We start from the raw sequence: 16,531 nt of genomic DNA, 5'->3' as shown, positions 1-16,531 counted from the left end.
CGGTGCAACAGTAGGCAAAGGTTGGACTTCGGAGGAGTTAGATTAATTATTCCCAGTCCAAACAATAGAGAAAGCGTTAGACTTCAGAGGATTTAAATTTGCTATTCTTACTACTGTAAACGCAACAGTAGGGAAAAAGTAGGACTTCGGAGGGGTCGGATTTGCTATTCCTACTTCAGTCTGCGCAAAAGTAAGTAAAGTGTTGGACTTCGGAGTACTCAAATTTATTATTCTCACTCCAGTCTAAGAACAGTATGGAAAGCATTACACTTTAGAAGGGTTACATCTAGTATTCCTAATCCAGTCACCGCAAAGGTAGGGAAGGTGTTGTACTTCGGAGGGGTTAAATTTACTATTCCTGCTCCAAGCATAACAGTAGGGCATGCGTTGGACTTTGGAGAGATTATTCCCACCCCAAACGGCACAGTAGTAGGGAAAGCGTTGGACTTCACAGGGACTAAACTTACTATTCCCACTCTAGTCTAAGCATCAGTAGAGAAAGTACTTCACTGCAAACACACTACATATTTGAATAATCCTATTAATTTAGAAAAAATATTAGACTTTTACCATAAACATAATTCATTAATATCACAATGATGCATATATTTATTTAAAAAAACAATTACACTCTACATAATTAATAATCAATGAAAATATTAATACAACATTTTTTAATGTATTCATTACTTAAATAACGTCCCACTCTATACTCCTACAAACCTAAAAATTCACACCTAAAATAAAGCTAAAATAAATAAGTAAAGCACATTTGACAAACTGCTAATAAATAAAATTAATTGATAATTAATTATTAGTTATTACTTATGTAACTTCCTATCCTACACTACTACAAACCCAGCAACCTACACCTAAAATATAACTAAAATATATAATTTTGAGAGAAATGCCATAATAATCAATTAACACTTAACCATTATTTCTTGATGATTACTTAACTCCCCACCATATACCCCAACAAACCTAGCAGCCCACACCTGAAAGGTGACTAAAATATATAAGTATTACACAAATTACATGATTTTTAAAACGACCTGGTTTATTATTTTATTTCTTCCTCAGTTATTTGCCTTGATTTTAATCTCTGCCCTCTCACCCGCATCCTAATTGTTAACCACCGCTATTCGAGCGGGTCCGGTTCCCGGGGTGGGCTCTTTCAGCAGCAGACATCTCGGAGTGGGGTAGTTGGTGTTTGTCTGCTCGGGCGCCATCTTCAGGGAGCGCTTTAGTGCGCAGAAGCACATAGGGGACGCCTATTTAAGGCGAGCTGCTTCAGGGTTAGCCCTGACTGACATTTACATCGCTGCCTAGCGCTTCGTGCGCACGACGCTTTTTTGCATTTTAAAACGACCTGGTTTATTATTTTATTTCTTCCTCAGTTATTTGCCTTGATTTTAATCTCTGCCCTCTCACCTGCATCCTAATTGTTAACCACCGCTATTCGAGCGGGTCCGGTTCCCGGGGTGGGCTCTTTCAGCAGCAGACATCTCGGAGTGGGGTAGTTGGTGTTTGTCTGCTCGGGCGCCATCTTCAGGGAGCGCTTTAGTGCGCAGAAGCTCACAGGGGACGCCTATTTAAAGCTCCCTGCCTAGCGCAGCGGGATCGCGCAGCGGGATCGCCTCTCGCGTAGCCTGAGTCGTGCCAGAGTCCTGCCCGTCTGCGCCCGTCCGCGTCAGACCGGGCCAGACTGCGCTTAGGGACTCTGATTTACAGCTATGCCTACTCCTGCACCTCAGGCTGTACCTATGATGTCCTATACGGGTGAGTTTTTGCGATCACTACGCCCTCCTTCTAATTTATCCTGCTCTTGTTGTTCCTTACCGACCCATAATTTCAACTGTGGAGGTTGTACTTTTCGTACGGGTAAAATTTCTACCTGTAAGGCCATGAAACCGGTCCATTCGCGTGGTCGCAGAAGGACAAAGGTACCTCCTGCTAAACATCCTATTCTCCAGTTCTGGAATATTAATTGCCGGTCGCTACCTAAACATAAATCAAATATTTTTGATTTTTTGGTCGCTGAGAAACCTGATGCTCTGTTCCTAACGGAAGCCTGGCTTCATGGTAGTTCCGGCCCGGATATTGCGTGTGCCGTCCCTAGCAATTATGTCATATTGAGACAGGACAGAGACTCTGGGAAAGGAGGAGGTATTGCTATAATTTTCAAGTCTTGTTACCTTTGCAAACTTGAAACTTTCCCTCTTCCTGGTTGTGAGGCAGCACTTTTTAAACTTGCTATTAACCCACAATTTACTTTATCTGGCCTTTTGATATATCGCCCTCCCGGCAATGCCCATACCTGGATATCCGTGCTCACCAACTCTATAGCTCCTCTACTTCTTAAAGCCGCAAATTTTACTATTCTTGGCGATTTAAATTTACATCTTGATGACACTTCTTGCGCCTTAAGTAAGAGTTTTTTAAGTGATTTAGAGGTATTGAGCCTGATGTTGTGCAATTCGGGTCCCACTCACTCGGCGGGGCATCAATTGGATCCAATTCTTTCCAATCTTTCCTTTGACTGCTCACAGAGTGCTCGTCCTTTGGACTGGACTGATCATTTCGCAGTCCACTTCGCCCTATCTGACATCAAACTGCCTATTTTGAATAGACAGGGCAAGGGCGAACTAGTCCATAGATGGGGTAAACTAGATATTTCGAAGTTTAACCAACATCTCTTTGATACTCGTCCTTTAAATGACGAAGCCCCTCTTAAAGACCTGAATTTGGCAGTTACATCTTGGCTCACGAATGCTGTAAACATCGTGCTTCCCCCTACTCCGAGACTTTCCAAACTCCATCGATGTCCGGCCCCATGGTTCTCGCCCGATTTAAAGGTTCAGAGAACTAATTGTAAGGCCTTGGAAAGGAAATGGAGGCGCACTTACTCTGCTTCTCGAAAGATCGCTTACAAAGAAGCATTGAAGGGATACCATTCTAGGTGTAAAGAGGCAAGAGCTACATACACGACAAATATAGTGTCGCAAGCTCAGAATTGCCCTCGCACTCTATTTGCAGTGGTTAAAAAATTGACTGGTGCTGATACTTTACCGACCCCCCCAGTCTTGGAAGAAGCCCAATGTAATTCCATTGCGGAATTTTTTATCGCCAAAGTTGAGCGTATTAACAACTCCAGGAGTGCCTCTAACACAGCAACTCAGTCTCAACTGGGGTGTGCGACTATGACTGTACCTTTGTCTCTAGGGGCAAAGATAACTAACTGGCTTCTGTTTGATGATGACTCGTTCCTTGCCTGCCTGAACAGTGTAAGATCTGGTTCACCGCGTGATCCGGTGCCTGCTAAAATCCTTAAGTTGCTCGATTTTGAGTGTCGGCGCCCTCTTATGAGACTTGTTAATACCTCCCTGAGTGAGTCTCGTGTGCCACAGGACTGGAAGCATGCGATGGTGGTCCCACTTCTGAAAAAGGCTGGTGCGGACACATCAAACCTTGCCAACTTCAGACCTATTTCTTTGCTGCCTATCTTCTCAAAGATACTGGAGAGGCATGTTAACACGCAGCTTTCTCTTTTTATTGAAAATCAGGGCTTTTTACATCCATCCCAGTCCGGTTTTCGAGCTCACTATTCTACTGAGACTGCATTACTAGGGGTAACGGAGAGACTTCGGCACGGTATCGATAGCGGTGAAACTTCTGCTCTCATCCTTCTGGATCTGAGCGCAGCGTTCGATACCGTGTCCCATTCCATCTTATTAAATTCTCTCCATTCCCTTGGAATAGATGGCCCCGCACTTGCTTGGTTTGCCTCCTTTTTAAGTGAGCGCACATTCCAAGTTTTCTCTCAGAAAGCTGCATCCACGATATGTTCATCGGCGTATGGTGTCCCTCAGGGGTCTATTCTCAGCCCGCTGCTATTTAATATCTACATCAAACCTCTCGCTACCATCGCAGAGGAAGCCGGGCTGACTATTTTTTCATACGCCGATGACACGCAAATCGTTTTTTCCCTCTCCAGCACTGAAGATAACAGCGTGTCTGGTTTGAAAATTGGTTTGTCACTTGTGGCTGTGTGGATGCAGAGGCATCTCCTCAAGCTTAACGGTGATAAAACCAAGATCATTATTTTGGGGAAACAGAAAGATCTCTGGGGCCCTCAACACTGGCCCAGCACTATGGGTCCTACCCCTCTACCAGTCCAGGTGGTACGTAACCTGGGTTTTCTCATAGATGATAGACTGTCTATGAGGCAACAAGCCACCAAGGTGGCGGCCATTTGTTTTACTACCTTACGATGGCTCCAAAAAATTCTCTGGATGTTGCCTCATGCCGCTAGGAGAACCGTAGTCCAGGCGTTAGTAACATCTCGCCTGGACTACGGTAATGTTCTCTATCTTGGCGCAGATGCCGCGACTGTCAAAAAATTACAGGTCGTACAAAATTCATCAGCTCGTCTCCTTTGTAATATTCCGAGGAGGTCTTCGGCTGTGCAGGCTCTTCGCGATCTCCATTGGCTCAAGATCTCGAGTCGAATTAAATTCAAAGCCTTATGCTATCTTTTTAAAATCAAACAGGGTTCTGCCCCATTGTATCTACAAAGTTTAGTCCAACCCTATAGGCCCCAGCGTACTTTGAGATCATCGGCCAATTGTGATTATGTTATCCCCAGATTTAAGCTAGTGAAGATGGGTGGAAGATCCTTCTCCCATCTTGGCCCCAAGTATTGGAATGCCCTGCCCGTTGCCCTGAAGACCGAGACCAACATGCTCTGTTTTCGAAAAAAACTGAAGACTCTACTCTTTTAAACTAATTCCCTGTAGCTCTTGTTGCTAAATTCAGCTGTGTCTGATGTCAGTTTTCTTCTTCAGTCTATCCCTTGCGCCGGGAAACCCACTGCGGGTAGCTGTTGCGCATTATAAATTTTAAATAAATAAATAAAATAAATAAATACAAATCAATTAATTAATTAATTCTAATTGAATATTTAACTTTATTTATTATTTAATTAACTTTCCACCTTATACCCCTACAAAGCTAGCAACCTACACCTAATATATAACTAAAATAACTCAATATTACATATTTACCATAATTAATATCAATCACATAATTAATTAAATGTATCAATTCTTTAACAATTATTACTTAATTAACTTCCCACCCTTTTCCCCTACAAACCCAGCAACCTGCTACAATGCTATGAATTACTATTGCCAATTAAATAAAACATTCGAAATCACTTAAAATTACAAACTATATTTAAAAACATTAATAACAGTTAGACAAAGAATAATGCATAAAATGAATATATGAACCAAAACACATTAAAATAATAATAATATATGTTTTTTTACAACTATACTACTGAAAACGATATTAAAAACAACAAGATTCTTAAAAACTATAATACTTACCTAAACAACGCAATGTTCTTTACAACGATATTCTTGCATCACTATATTTTTTAATCACAATATTTTATTTCTGATATTTACATCTCCTGCTATTTACAACTCAATATTTTGTCCAAACACCATGTGATACCCTTATTCTTTTTCCTTGATCTATTTAGAAGAAAAATGTGGAGGTTCCAGAGAACTCAGTTGACACAGGTGCCTCTGAAAGAAAAAAAGGCCCAGGTTTGATTGGTAAGGATTGGAATGGCCTTAATTTCCAAACACTTTGATAATGGATTTACATTGAGATTAAGTGCCAATAAATTTCATAATTTAAAGGCCTCTACCATTGCTTAAAACTCAAGACCTGTTTTGCCCTAGGGAACATGAGTCCTCTATAAATCCATCATGGTAAGTATTTATGTAGTTCTGAAACACCTGCCCAAAATACAACCTTACTCAGATGTGCCTCTGGAAGTTCTGAAATGTCAAGGACCATACTGTGCTCTCATAACGCAACCCATCCAGTCCTCCACTTGCTCCAAACTGCTACATGCCAGAGGATGTTTGGGCAGGAGTCACCATTTTTGTTTTAGAAGTCTAAGTTCTCACAACATTTTAAACCCTGAGAGGCCCTACTGAAACTGGCAATTAGAGGTGCCTGGGCTTTCTCCCTCTGAATCTTCCTGAGCAACTTGGGAAGAAGGGGAATTGGAGGGAAAAGATAAAGGAGGCCCTTTAGCCAATAAAATGACAAAGTATTCACACTCAAAGTCTCTACATCCTCGAGCAGTAGACATGAAGCAATGCATTTTCCTAGATGCAAAACAAACTATCCAGGGGTTGCCCCATGATTTCATTATGTCCCTGAAAACCTGCAGATGTGGCTGTAGGTTTAGAGATGTGGGACACTGATGGCTTAACTCATAAACCACAACATTCTGTTCCACAGGCTGGTAGGATTTATTTAGAGACAACAGCTCACTCTCCGTCCATATGCCAATCTCTTGAGCCTTCTGGGCTCTACCTACTCTCATTGTTCTCCATGTGATTTAAATAGACTTTGGAGACCTGATTGTCTATCTGGATTAACACCACATTGCCCTGGATCAGAGAAGCAATTCACTTTTGAGCCGGATGTACAGCCAAAGGTTTCCTCCAATTGGAGGAAAACCTCTGTACATCTGGAAAACATCAATCCTAGACTATCTGATCTCCCAAAACCACACTTCGCCTATTGCGCTGGCATCCATACCTTTTGGATCTGGAGCAACTAATAGAGTGCCATTTCTCCATTAATCCCTGACCAACCACCAATCCATTTGTTCCCTCAAGTTCTCTGTTAGAGGAATTAAGAATGTCATGCCATGACTGGTTGCATCCCAAAAGTCTACCAGGTGCTGGACTAAGGGATTTAGATGTAATCTGGCTCAAGGGATTTTTGTTGTTGTAGTGGACGTGTATTCCCACACTCATAGGAATAATTCCACTGTGGCTAGTAGATGGTTTTGAGTGACACTTCTCTCTTCTGACAGAAATGCCTTCTCCATGTCCCTCAGAAACCAAGCTCCTATGAACAGTCGGCTTGATATTTTTCCAGATTATGAACAATCAGAACTTCTGTAGACTTGAACATATTCAGTTTGTTTGATCTTGAGCCTTCAAAGAAACAATTAGTACAGATTAGCCAGTTGTCTTGATATGGGAACATTTGCATGCCCTGCACCTGTAAGAAGGCAACAACTAGCATCAATACCTTTCTGAACACCCTCAGAACTGCTGACAAGTCAAAGGATAAAAGTGTAAACTGAAAGTGATCTTCTCTTAGGGCCAACTGAAGGTGTTTCTGGGAAGAAGAATGAATCAGTATGTGGAAATAGGCACCTAGAGGTCTTGTAAACCTAGAGCAATCTGCAATGATACCATTTAAAAAAAAAAAACCTCTTTTTTGATTTTCATACAACCGGGTGGAGATATGCTACCCTACTGCAACAAGCACTGAAAAAACGTGAGGATTTTATTTCATATCATAGTCCAAAATTACTCGACCAAGGCACCAATCTTACTGTAAAGAGCTCATTTGATTTGTAAGAACAGATATCCCAGAGACCCCCTGCAAATGGTGCTGACTATATAGCTCAGATGCCACCCGGGCTCGCCTTGTGGCCCTGAGTACACCCCTCCCTCAGGACATGTCCCTCATGGATTATCTCCAAGGCCCCAGCACTGTATCAAATGTCTGAGGACATCCATTTGCCTTGTACACCATGTTTTCGAAGTGCACATACCAGTCTATGTTGGTCTCCCTTCTTCTTTGCTGTAATGATACCATCTTGAAGGTTTTTGACACCACAAACCAATTTACACCTTCAAGTCTAGAATTGGTCTTGCTTCCCCTGAGGATTTTCTCATTGGAAAGAGGATCGAATATATACATTTTCCCCCTTATTTCTGAGGGACCTCCATATTTGCATTCTTTTGAATGAGGATCTGTTTACCTTTATCTAACATCTCTCACTTGGATGAATCTTATGGAAGATTGGTAGGTTGAAACTTTTCTTTTTGGGGGAGGCTGACTAATTTCCATTATATACTCCTATGTAACAAGGTTTATTGCCCATTGATCTTGTAAATTATTCTCCCAAAGTTTTATAAACCAGGACAGACAACCTCTCCCTGGAAGAGGAGCGCTCTGGGCACAATCATGCTTGTGACTGGGGAGGCAATGTATTGGGGAAGATAGAGGGTCAGGTTGTTATTGCTGGGGCAATCCCCTGACCACGGGTATGCCTTTGAAAGGGAGGTCTCTGGCACTGCTGGAGTTAGAAAACAGCGAAGCATCTTGACTTTTGCACATGTTTAAAATGTTGTAACAGCTTCTTCTCTGTTGCTGATCTTTTGGCCAACTCCTCTAATTCAGGCCTGAAAATCGTTCGCTCATTAAATAGCAGATAGGGAAAGGAGTCCTTTTGTGCTGCTTCCAAATTTTCAATGTCTTAACCAAATATTTATTCCGTCAGAAGTGATGGCACCTAAACTGTTAAAGATTTTAGCAGATAGACACGTGTCTTCAGTTCCACGAGTATAAGCAGGTTCTCATAATCCTCTCATTTTCCAGACCTTTTAAGATTTTGAAATCCTTTAGTAGAGTTTGTGTCGCATATGCAGCATAAATTGTAGCATGAAATGTGAAATTATATGATGCATACTCCCTCTGTAATGCTTTCTCCACCTTCTTGTCTACAGCGTCTGAAAGGAGTGAGGCTTCTGTAGCAAGTGTAAATGACATACTTGCCAACAGAGATTGTACCTTGACCTATTGTGGATTTTGGGTGCAGAAGTCTTCCAAGGAAAATATGTGGCTAAAAAGTCTTGGGAAATAAATCCTATCTATTTCCTTTGATTTATTAAAAAAAAATCCTTCACTGCATCACGCAGAGGCAACAAATGCAAATTACTTTGTATGAAATAATGAACTAAATTCATTGGGATACATTCTGTGGCAAGGGTATACAACTGTTACAACGCAATTTTTACCACGCAATACCATAACCACGCATCTTTTACCACGCAAATACTTTTACAACGCATACATTTACAACGCATACTTTTACAACGCATATACTATTACAACGCATGTACTTTTACAACGCATTTTTAATGTTAATGTAGTGTTACTTTAAAAATTAATTTTTAGTATATATTAAAAAAAAAAAATATATATATATATATATATATATATATATATATATATATATATATATATATATAAAAATTATATATTAAAAAATATTTAGTATATGTTTAAAAATATGCAAATAATTTTTGATTATTTATTTTAAAATAATAATTTTTTAAACATTTTTTAAAACACTTCCCCACCCAAAACCCCTATTTTCCCTGCATCCCGTTCCAGTTTTTATTGTACAAAGAAAAAAACATATATATTTCATTTGCGTTGTAATGGTATGCGTAGTAAATATTTTCGTTGTAATAGTATTTATCTATATTTAATACTATATTGCGTTGTAATGGTAGTCGTGGTTATAACATGCGTTGTAATAGTATTTGCGTGGTAAAAAATGCGTTGTAAAAGTATGCGTTGTAAAAATATGCGTGGTAACATCATATATCCTGTGGCAAGGCATCTGAAACACCATCATTTCTCATATATGACTAATAATCTCCGTCAGCTGGGCAGCTTGGTCTAGTTTGCCATATACTGTTCGGTTTCATTGCCATCATCACTGGGCCGATCTCCAGGATGCTTTTGGAGAGCTGGTTACAGCTTTATCCATGACCTGTTGAAAATCATCCAGTGATAAGGTTCTCATCTAAGTACTTCTGATTCTGGCTCTGTCTAGGGTGCTTGCTTTTCTCCTCATACTTGCACCCTCCTTGTTGCAAACTGGACAAGAATGAAAGTCTGCTCGAGTTAGGCCCTTTAAATATACTGCTAATTCCATGATTAGCTCCATCCGTGGAGTCTATAGTTAACAAGTAGGGTTTAGCACCTGCCTACTGCTGCTAACTTTCACAACACGTCCCGAGAACGCAACTTGACAGGGTGGATGAGAACTGTCTCAGCACAGTCTTCACCCAGTGGCGGCAGCCACAAACAAAGGGTGGTGAGGCAGGTTGAGGGAACGCGGGGGAGGGCGGGGGGAGCGTGCGGGGATAGGGATGGTTAATATATAAACATTTAAAAAACTTACCTGAAGCTGTCAGCCGCCTCCCATATAGCACTTCATCTTCTCTTCCTGGTCCTTGCAGCCCCTGGAACAGAGTCCCATCTAATCCCTACACTGTTCTCTTGCTAGGAGATCGGCACAGGGATTGGCTAGAATGGGCTGAAAAGACGCTCTGCTCAGGCCAGGTAGTCTGTGGGGGTTTCTTCAGCCCAGCTGTTCAATTCAGCCGGACTAGAGAAACCTAAGTGCGCATGTGTGTTTTGGTCGGCCTGAGATGGCCGGCCAAACACATATGCACACTTAGGGAGTGAACATAGACCTCCTCCTCCTGTGCCCCGCTCCTCCCTGCACAAGCTGGCTCAGAGCCGGCAAAGGAAAAATAAAACGATGCTAGTACATCGTTTTATTTTTCATTTACTGGCTCTGAGCCAAGCAGTGGGGTGACGCTCCTCCGCCATTGCGGAGGAGCCACCCTTGTCTTAACCAGGCCTGCTATGCCACTCCATAATGTTGTGCCCACTGCTATAGCAGCAAGTCAGGCTATCATTACGGCAGTGTGGTAGAATCAAGCCTGCTATAGTGCGGCTTGACAACATATAAAACATTTACCATTAAAACGTTCCAGAATCGCCATAACGCCCCTGAAAAGCAGCCGTTGACATGAAGGAGACTAGAACAACGGGTCGGCCTAAGAGGAATTGGGCAGTATTATAGGTAAGGGGAGGGGAGAAAGGTTACCACTAAACTACTAAAAACACCTTTTTTAGTATTGGTTTTTAAACTGCTGTCTGGGGTGAGGCATATCTCAAGCAGTGATGTATGTGATGAGGAAGATGGGACGGGAAGTAATACATAACAGCTTTTACCACTGTAATCTATGGGGGATATGGCCTCTTTGTTGCTCTCTATCACTTTTTGTGGACTTCAATGAACCCTATCAAGAGCAAACAAGCTCTTCTACTGTACATTTCGTATTTCAAATTGGGTTATTTAGACCCAGGTATTAATTAAAGGCACACAATCACTTAGCCGCAAATAACATGATAATAATACATTTTCTGGGGAATTGACTAAACAGCTAGATGTTAAAAAGATGGAGCAATGTAGAATAATGTGTGCAAGCAAACTTGTTTCTGTTTTGGTTGCATAACTACCACATTGTTACTGTTTTGCACTGGCTAGTGGAACCATCACAACATGTGAGAAGACTCTACTGTAGAAATGTGTTCAATAAATCGATAGCACCCATTTATGAATTTGTGTGAACCCCTCCAACTCCCCAGGGTGGGGGGGTATCCAGATATGGACTGATACCCTCCTAGTTTGAGATGCTTTCACTCTGCAATCCTATGGTTCTGTAAGGCTATAGGAGCCTCTTGGCCAAAGGGAATGTGGCTTTTATCTTTTTGCTGCACTGAATCGGAGCAGTCAGGGTGTGGATTAGATGAATGGTGATGTTACAATGGGCCATTTATTCATCACCTGATCTGAAACATCGAGCCACTGCAGTTGGTTACATTTCAGAAAGCTTACCTTGCAAACATGGTTCTCCATCACCACAGAAGAATACATCCCACATGAGCTCAATGGAATCTCCAGTTCACTTGCCCCATTCATAAAGTGATCCAAGGATGACTTCTGCAAGGAGCAGTGGACAGCGGGGGGAACAAGAATGGACTGCTTGTCAGAAATTAATGGATATGCAGGAGGTCCAAAACCTGTGAATTGGTGAGTTCCATCTTGGGTCCCCACAGAGTCCACAATTTCCGTATTCGAGAACCCATTCAGGTAAAAATGAACAGTTGACATTCCCGAATTTGATGTCTGAGCTGTGCTCAGTTGTGGTGGAAGACTCAGTCCCTGTGTGTGACCTGAGACATCTGTCCATGAGGGAAGCCCTTCAGTGTGCTCTGCTAAATAGTCATTTGGCAATGGATTGCTTTCTAGAAACGTTAAGTTGACAGAACTGTGGTTAGACAGCCCATTATTCAAAATATTTTGACTGTTCTTGTGTTGCAGCTCACCCCAAGGATTCGACTCATCTCTCAATGATTTAACTTGACATTGATTTGGCAGAGAGCGCTGGGAATACTGGAAAGATGCTCTGGTAGACTGAGACCTGTCCTGTGTCAAATGCTGATTGTACCCGTGGTTGTCTTGACAAAGGATCACTGAGGAAAGATTATGTTTTGAGGCTGAAAGATCCATCCTACTAGATCTCATAGATTGGAAAACCTCAGGCTGACCATTGCTGGATGCCGGTTGTTGATGCAAGAATGGTCCCCCTGTTTCTTCCACCTGCTGTCTCCACAATTGGCACTGTATGTGCTGTGCAGGCTGATCATATGATGTGTTTGGCACAAGCAATTGTGGACTTGGAGAAGTGTGTCCCATTCTATCCCAGGAGATGCCATTTTTCTGCTTCTGTACTCTGCTGTATTCTTTCATCTGCTGTGAGATCTGCAAAACCAACTGGGGTTGTACTCTATCTGGAGACTGTGATAAATACTGGATTGGATTCTTCTGTTCTAAGCGATTTGATGTCTGTATGTGATTCACTGGAGGATAGACCTCCTGATCCCCATTATTTTCCTGCTCTTGCCTGTTTATAAGTGAATCATGCACATACGATAAGATTTCATTGTTACTCAAGAGATCATTCAGAGAAGGGGCGCATTCGGGATCAGCCTCCACTCTCATCATCCTCTCATCTAATAAGAGCAACTCTAGATCTTCAGCATCAAGCCCTAAATTCTCTAGAGCTTTGAATAGATCATCATTGCTGCAGCTGTCATCATTGTCGATGCTTAATGATCCCAGGGTGCACAACAGTGGGTCCTCCTGCCCCAGCCCTGACTGCTCAATGTTTAGGCCATTTTCAGTGGCCTGATCCACACTGCTGCTATCCACACTTGTACTTTGCCAGCCCTGATCTCTCAGGCGATTGGAGAGGTTATTACTGAAGGAATGTTTCAAGTTGGTAGCAGGGAGTGAGACATACACAGATTTGTCTTGTCTCATCATTGCTCCCAATAGAGAGTTGGGATCCACACAATCTCTGTGAGTTCTTGATCCTTGACTTGAGTTGTTCTTTTTGACTTTGCTTTTTCTTTTGCTCTGGAAAGGGTCTGGAAAGCCAGGGATTGGATAGGATGTCTGGTAAAGAAGAGCTTCCCCTGTGGCAAAGGTAAAAGGAAGGTGCATTGAACGCTTCCTTAGGTGATCTCCTCCTTCTTCCTCCCTACGGGGTACAGAAAACAGACTTTAACATCTAACACCGAATAGGAAAAACCCAACCACTTAGGCGAGACATTCACTGTAGCAGATGGAAATGTTGAAAAAGTTATTTACCTGTAATGTCATCTTCATTGGATTTAGATGCTCAGAATATATCTTGCTTTTGAGCAATGGTTTTTACAACACAATACACTGTCAATAAAGCATTTGAAATCACATAATCACAATATAACGCATGTTTTTTTATGACACAAAATGCAGCCAATAGACCAATCAATAGAGGTTCATGCATTTCCAGAAGTTGAACAAACGTTCGAACCTTAGAAATGCTTAATAACAATCACAAACTCTCCTGGTTCAGACCACAAAAAAGTACAACGGCTCATAGATGAATCTATCCCTATCTTGGGCTTGCCTACCTTTCTACAGAGATCTCTCATATAGGGTGGTGGAAACACCTCGCCTATTAATTAACGGCATGCTTCATAATGGGAGCCAGGGTAGGTAAATGTTATTTTTTCTGGCAATTTGGAAGGTTCCAGTTAAAAGTTACTATGGATAAAGCCTAGATATCTTGACATCATGGGCATATCTTTATTTCATGGGTATTCGTGACGTTAAAATATCAAATGCTGTATGTATCTTGAAACTTAATAGTTTCTTCCTCCAGAACTTCTGCCTATGTTTAAATGGAGCTACACATACCCTAATGAATCTGATGGCTTTTTTTCAGGGCTAGGACTCCCTGCTATCTCTTCCTAATATTAAAGGAGTATACCAAAATCAGGAGACATAAGACTGTCCTTCCGGACTCTTTAATTAGGACCTGTAGGAAAACAAATACAACATAGTAGATTCTTCATTATAAATGTAATTCAAACACAAAAATCACCCATCTCTGTGATCAACGAAAAGGCACTCTTAGAGCTATAAAGTGTATCAGTTGCCCCATTCCAGGTGTGTAGTGAACACTCTTACATAGTAATTTGTTGGAACACCACTTGACTCTGCGCATACATATGTTCCATCGTCACAGATGCATGACAATAGAGACTAGAGGTGCCACGTCAATAATTGTGGTAGCCTGATGCACCATGATTTGGTTCCTAGGTCAGCCAAATCGACCAAGAGGGAGTGGGCATTTCCCTGTAGTCACACTCTTTGTAGACAGTGAAAGATAAAACATAACCTATCACACATACATTTTATTTTTTTCATTCCCTCCTTCACTACCTAGTTGTTTCAAGTCCTGGCCATATCAGGATCTTTCTTATGTCACTTCAATGTTACTTGACACGTAGTATTGTGAACTGATACATACTGAATATAATTTGCAAAAGCCACCAAGCGTGCCTCACATATGTTTATTGGCCACTTCATTTTCTATATATCAACATCCTTAGTGACTACTACACTAAAGGCACTATACCTCCTTGTTACACATGGTATTTTATACCTATGTATATCCTTTCTCACACTCTGGCATTTCTTGCATGGAATATATCGCAGTGCTCAACACGCTCCTCTGTTTATCCTGTCAGGCTACCTATTAAAGCACTTCCATCACTGATAAAACTTGTTTTCTCATATTCATGCACCCATATTATTTCTCAAGCATGTTTCCCTTTCTAAGTATGACTAGATCTACCATCACATCACGAACATAACATGCGCTCGTTCCACGTCAGCCTGTACTTACTGTGTCACAGGTACAATGCTTCTTGTTCACCTAAGATGCCCATCCTCTGCCGCGCTGGGAGGCTAGCGTATAGTGCCTTCTCCTCTTCTAGTCCCACTCCTCGAGTTAGGGTGCATCATTCCGAGTGCGGCGCACGTCTGAGGTGCACAACATCTATTGGGATGTAGTCAGTTACCACCACTCATTATCGAGAGACCAGTAGTTTTTTGTCAGTGCTTCTCTCCGTGGGTTCAGCCTGATCTTGGCTCAATAGATGTACCCATCACCCTAAAAACTTCCTTAGCTCAAATACTGATAAGTCTTGTGACCTTTATGCAACATATATATTCATGGTGTTCCTGAGTTAATTTTCACAGGTGCCATCTATTTCCGACTGTTTCCATCATGAACTATATAGTCCAATAACCTGGTGCGAATTTCAGTTCTATCTCAATCCTATTTCCATGCTCTCGCATTCAATAAAATTCAATTGTTACTCATACATATGCGTTTTCAAAGCGAATACTCTCCCACACCACCAAATTCTCAAAGTGGGAGAATAATCCTATATTCATGGGCTGCTTACTGTTCTTCTGGAATAACCATAAGGACAGCGATGCACAGAACCCCATTCTTTGCAAATAGGGTCTATGACAGATTGTAAATATCTGATGTTGAGAGGGCCTACTCTCCTCCAGGTCATGTGGTCTCATTTGATTAGTAGTTATTCACAGCTGTCCCATAACATATCATCATTGAGGCCATGTCTGCCTGTCCCTAATTGATATATCCATATTTGTTCTTGCAGAAGAATAGGTGTTCCCTCTTTGTGGCTGGATTCCCACTGATTTTATCCAGTACTATCCATTTTAAATCATCCGTAGTATGTCTTTCTTCAAGGTAGTGTGTGGTCAGCTTTATATTGTTCTTTCAGCACCTAATGGTATATAGACTCCAGTACTGACCCAATGCCTCATAGTGTAGGTCTATCATGAGGTGGTGTTTTGCCTTTGTGTACTTTAGAAGGATATACAAATATAAGATCCAAGGGTTTTTCTGGCAGAGGGAATCAGTCTCATGTCTTGCTATCCATCCATTCTCCTTGGCTTCATGCACCATATATACTGTATCCTCCATAATGTCTTTGGTGAGGTCCCTCTGCAGCCTTTTATAGTTTATGGTATCCTTAAGAAGCCTTAGACATTCACTCCTGTACATGTCCTTAGGTAGAATTACAATGGCAGCTCCCCTGACAGCTTGTTTTATTACAATATTATCAAGGGTTGCCGGTTTCGCCATAGCCTGTTGTTCCTTCTTACTCAAGTTATGGCAAATCCTATAATCTTGAATATTCAGGTTATCGATATTTAATGTAACAGCCTGCTCAAATGCTAACACTTTGGGAGGCATTCACGGTGCCATTGGAGTAAATGTATATTTCAGTCAAAAGCCTGTATTTTTCTTTGGTAGATCTCTACTAACTTCAGTCTCTCAAAAGTAGGTTTTCATTCTTATTATTCTAAAGAATTCTGACAATTCGATTCTCAGTG

The 16,531-nt window shown here is 41.5% G+C and overlaps 1 protein-coding gene across 3 annotated transcripts in view; it reads right to left on the bottom strand.

Annotated features, from left to right (window-relative positions):
• LOC144823156 (aryl hydrocarbon receptor-like) overlaps positions 1 to 16,531 on the bottom strand; it is a 1,206,974-nt gene that overhangs the window by 5,237 nt on the left and 1,185,206 nt on the right. For all 3 annotated transcript variants that reach the window (XM_078681422.1, XM_078681424.1, XM_078681423.1), the window contains one exon: positions 11,600 to 13,307. In XM_078681422.1, the coding sequence (XP_078537548.1) occupies positions 11,600 to 13,307 (1,708 nt within the window). The remainder of the gene's footprint in view (positions 1 to 11,599; positions 13,308 to 16,531) is intronic.

The sequence above is a fragment of the Lissotriton helveticus genome, chromosome 3_1 (genome assembly GCF_964261635.1).
Source record: "Lissotriton helveticus chromosome 3_1, aLisHel1.1, whole genome shotgun sequence".
NCBI classification, from domain to species: Eukaryota; Metazoa; Chordata; class Amphibia; order Caudata; family Salamandridae; genus Lissotriton; species Lissotriton helveticus.
Note: the sequence above shows the minus strand (reverse complement) of the source record. Positions and strands in the feature narration are given on the sequence as shown.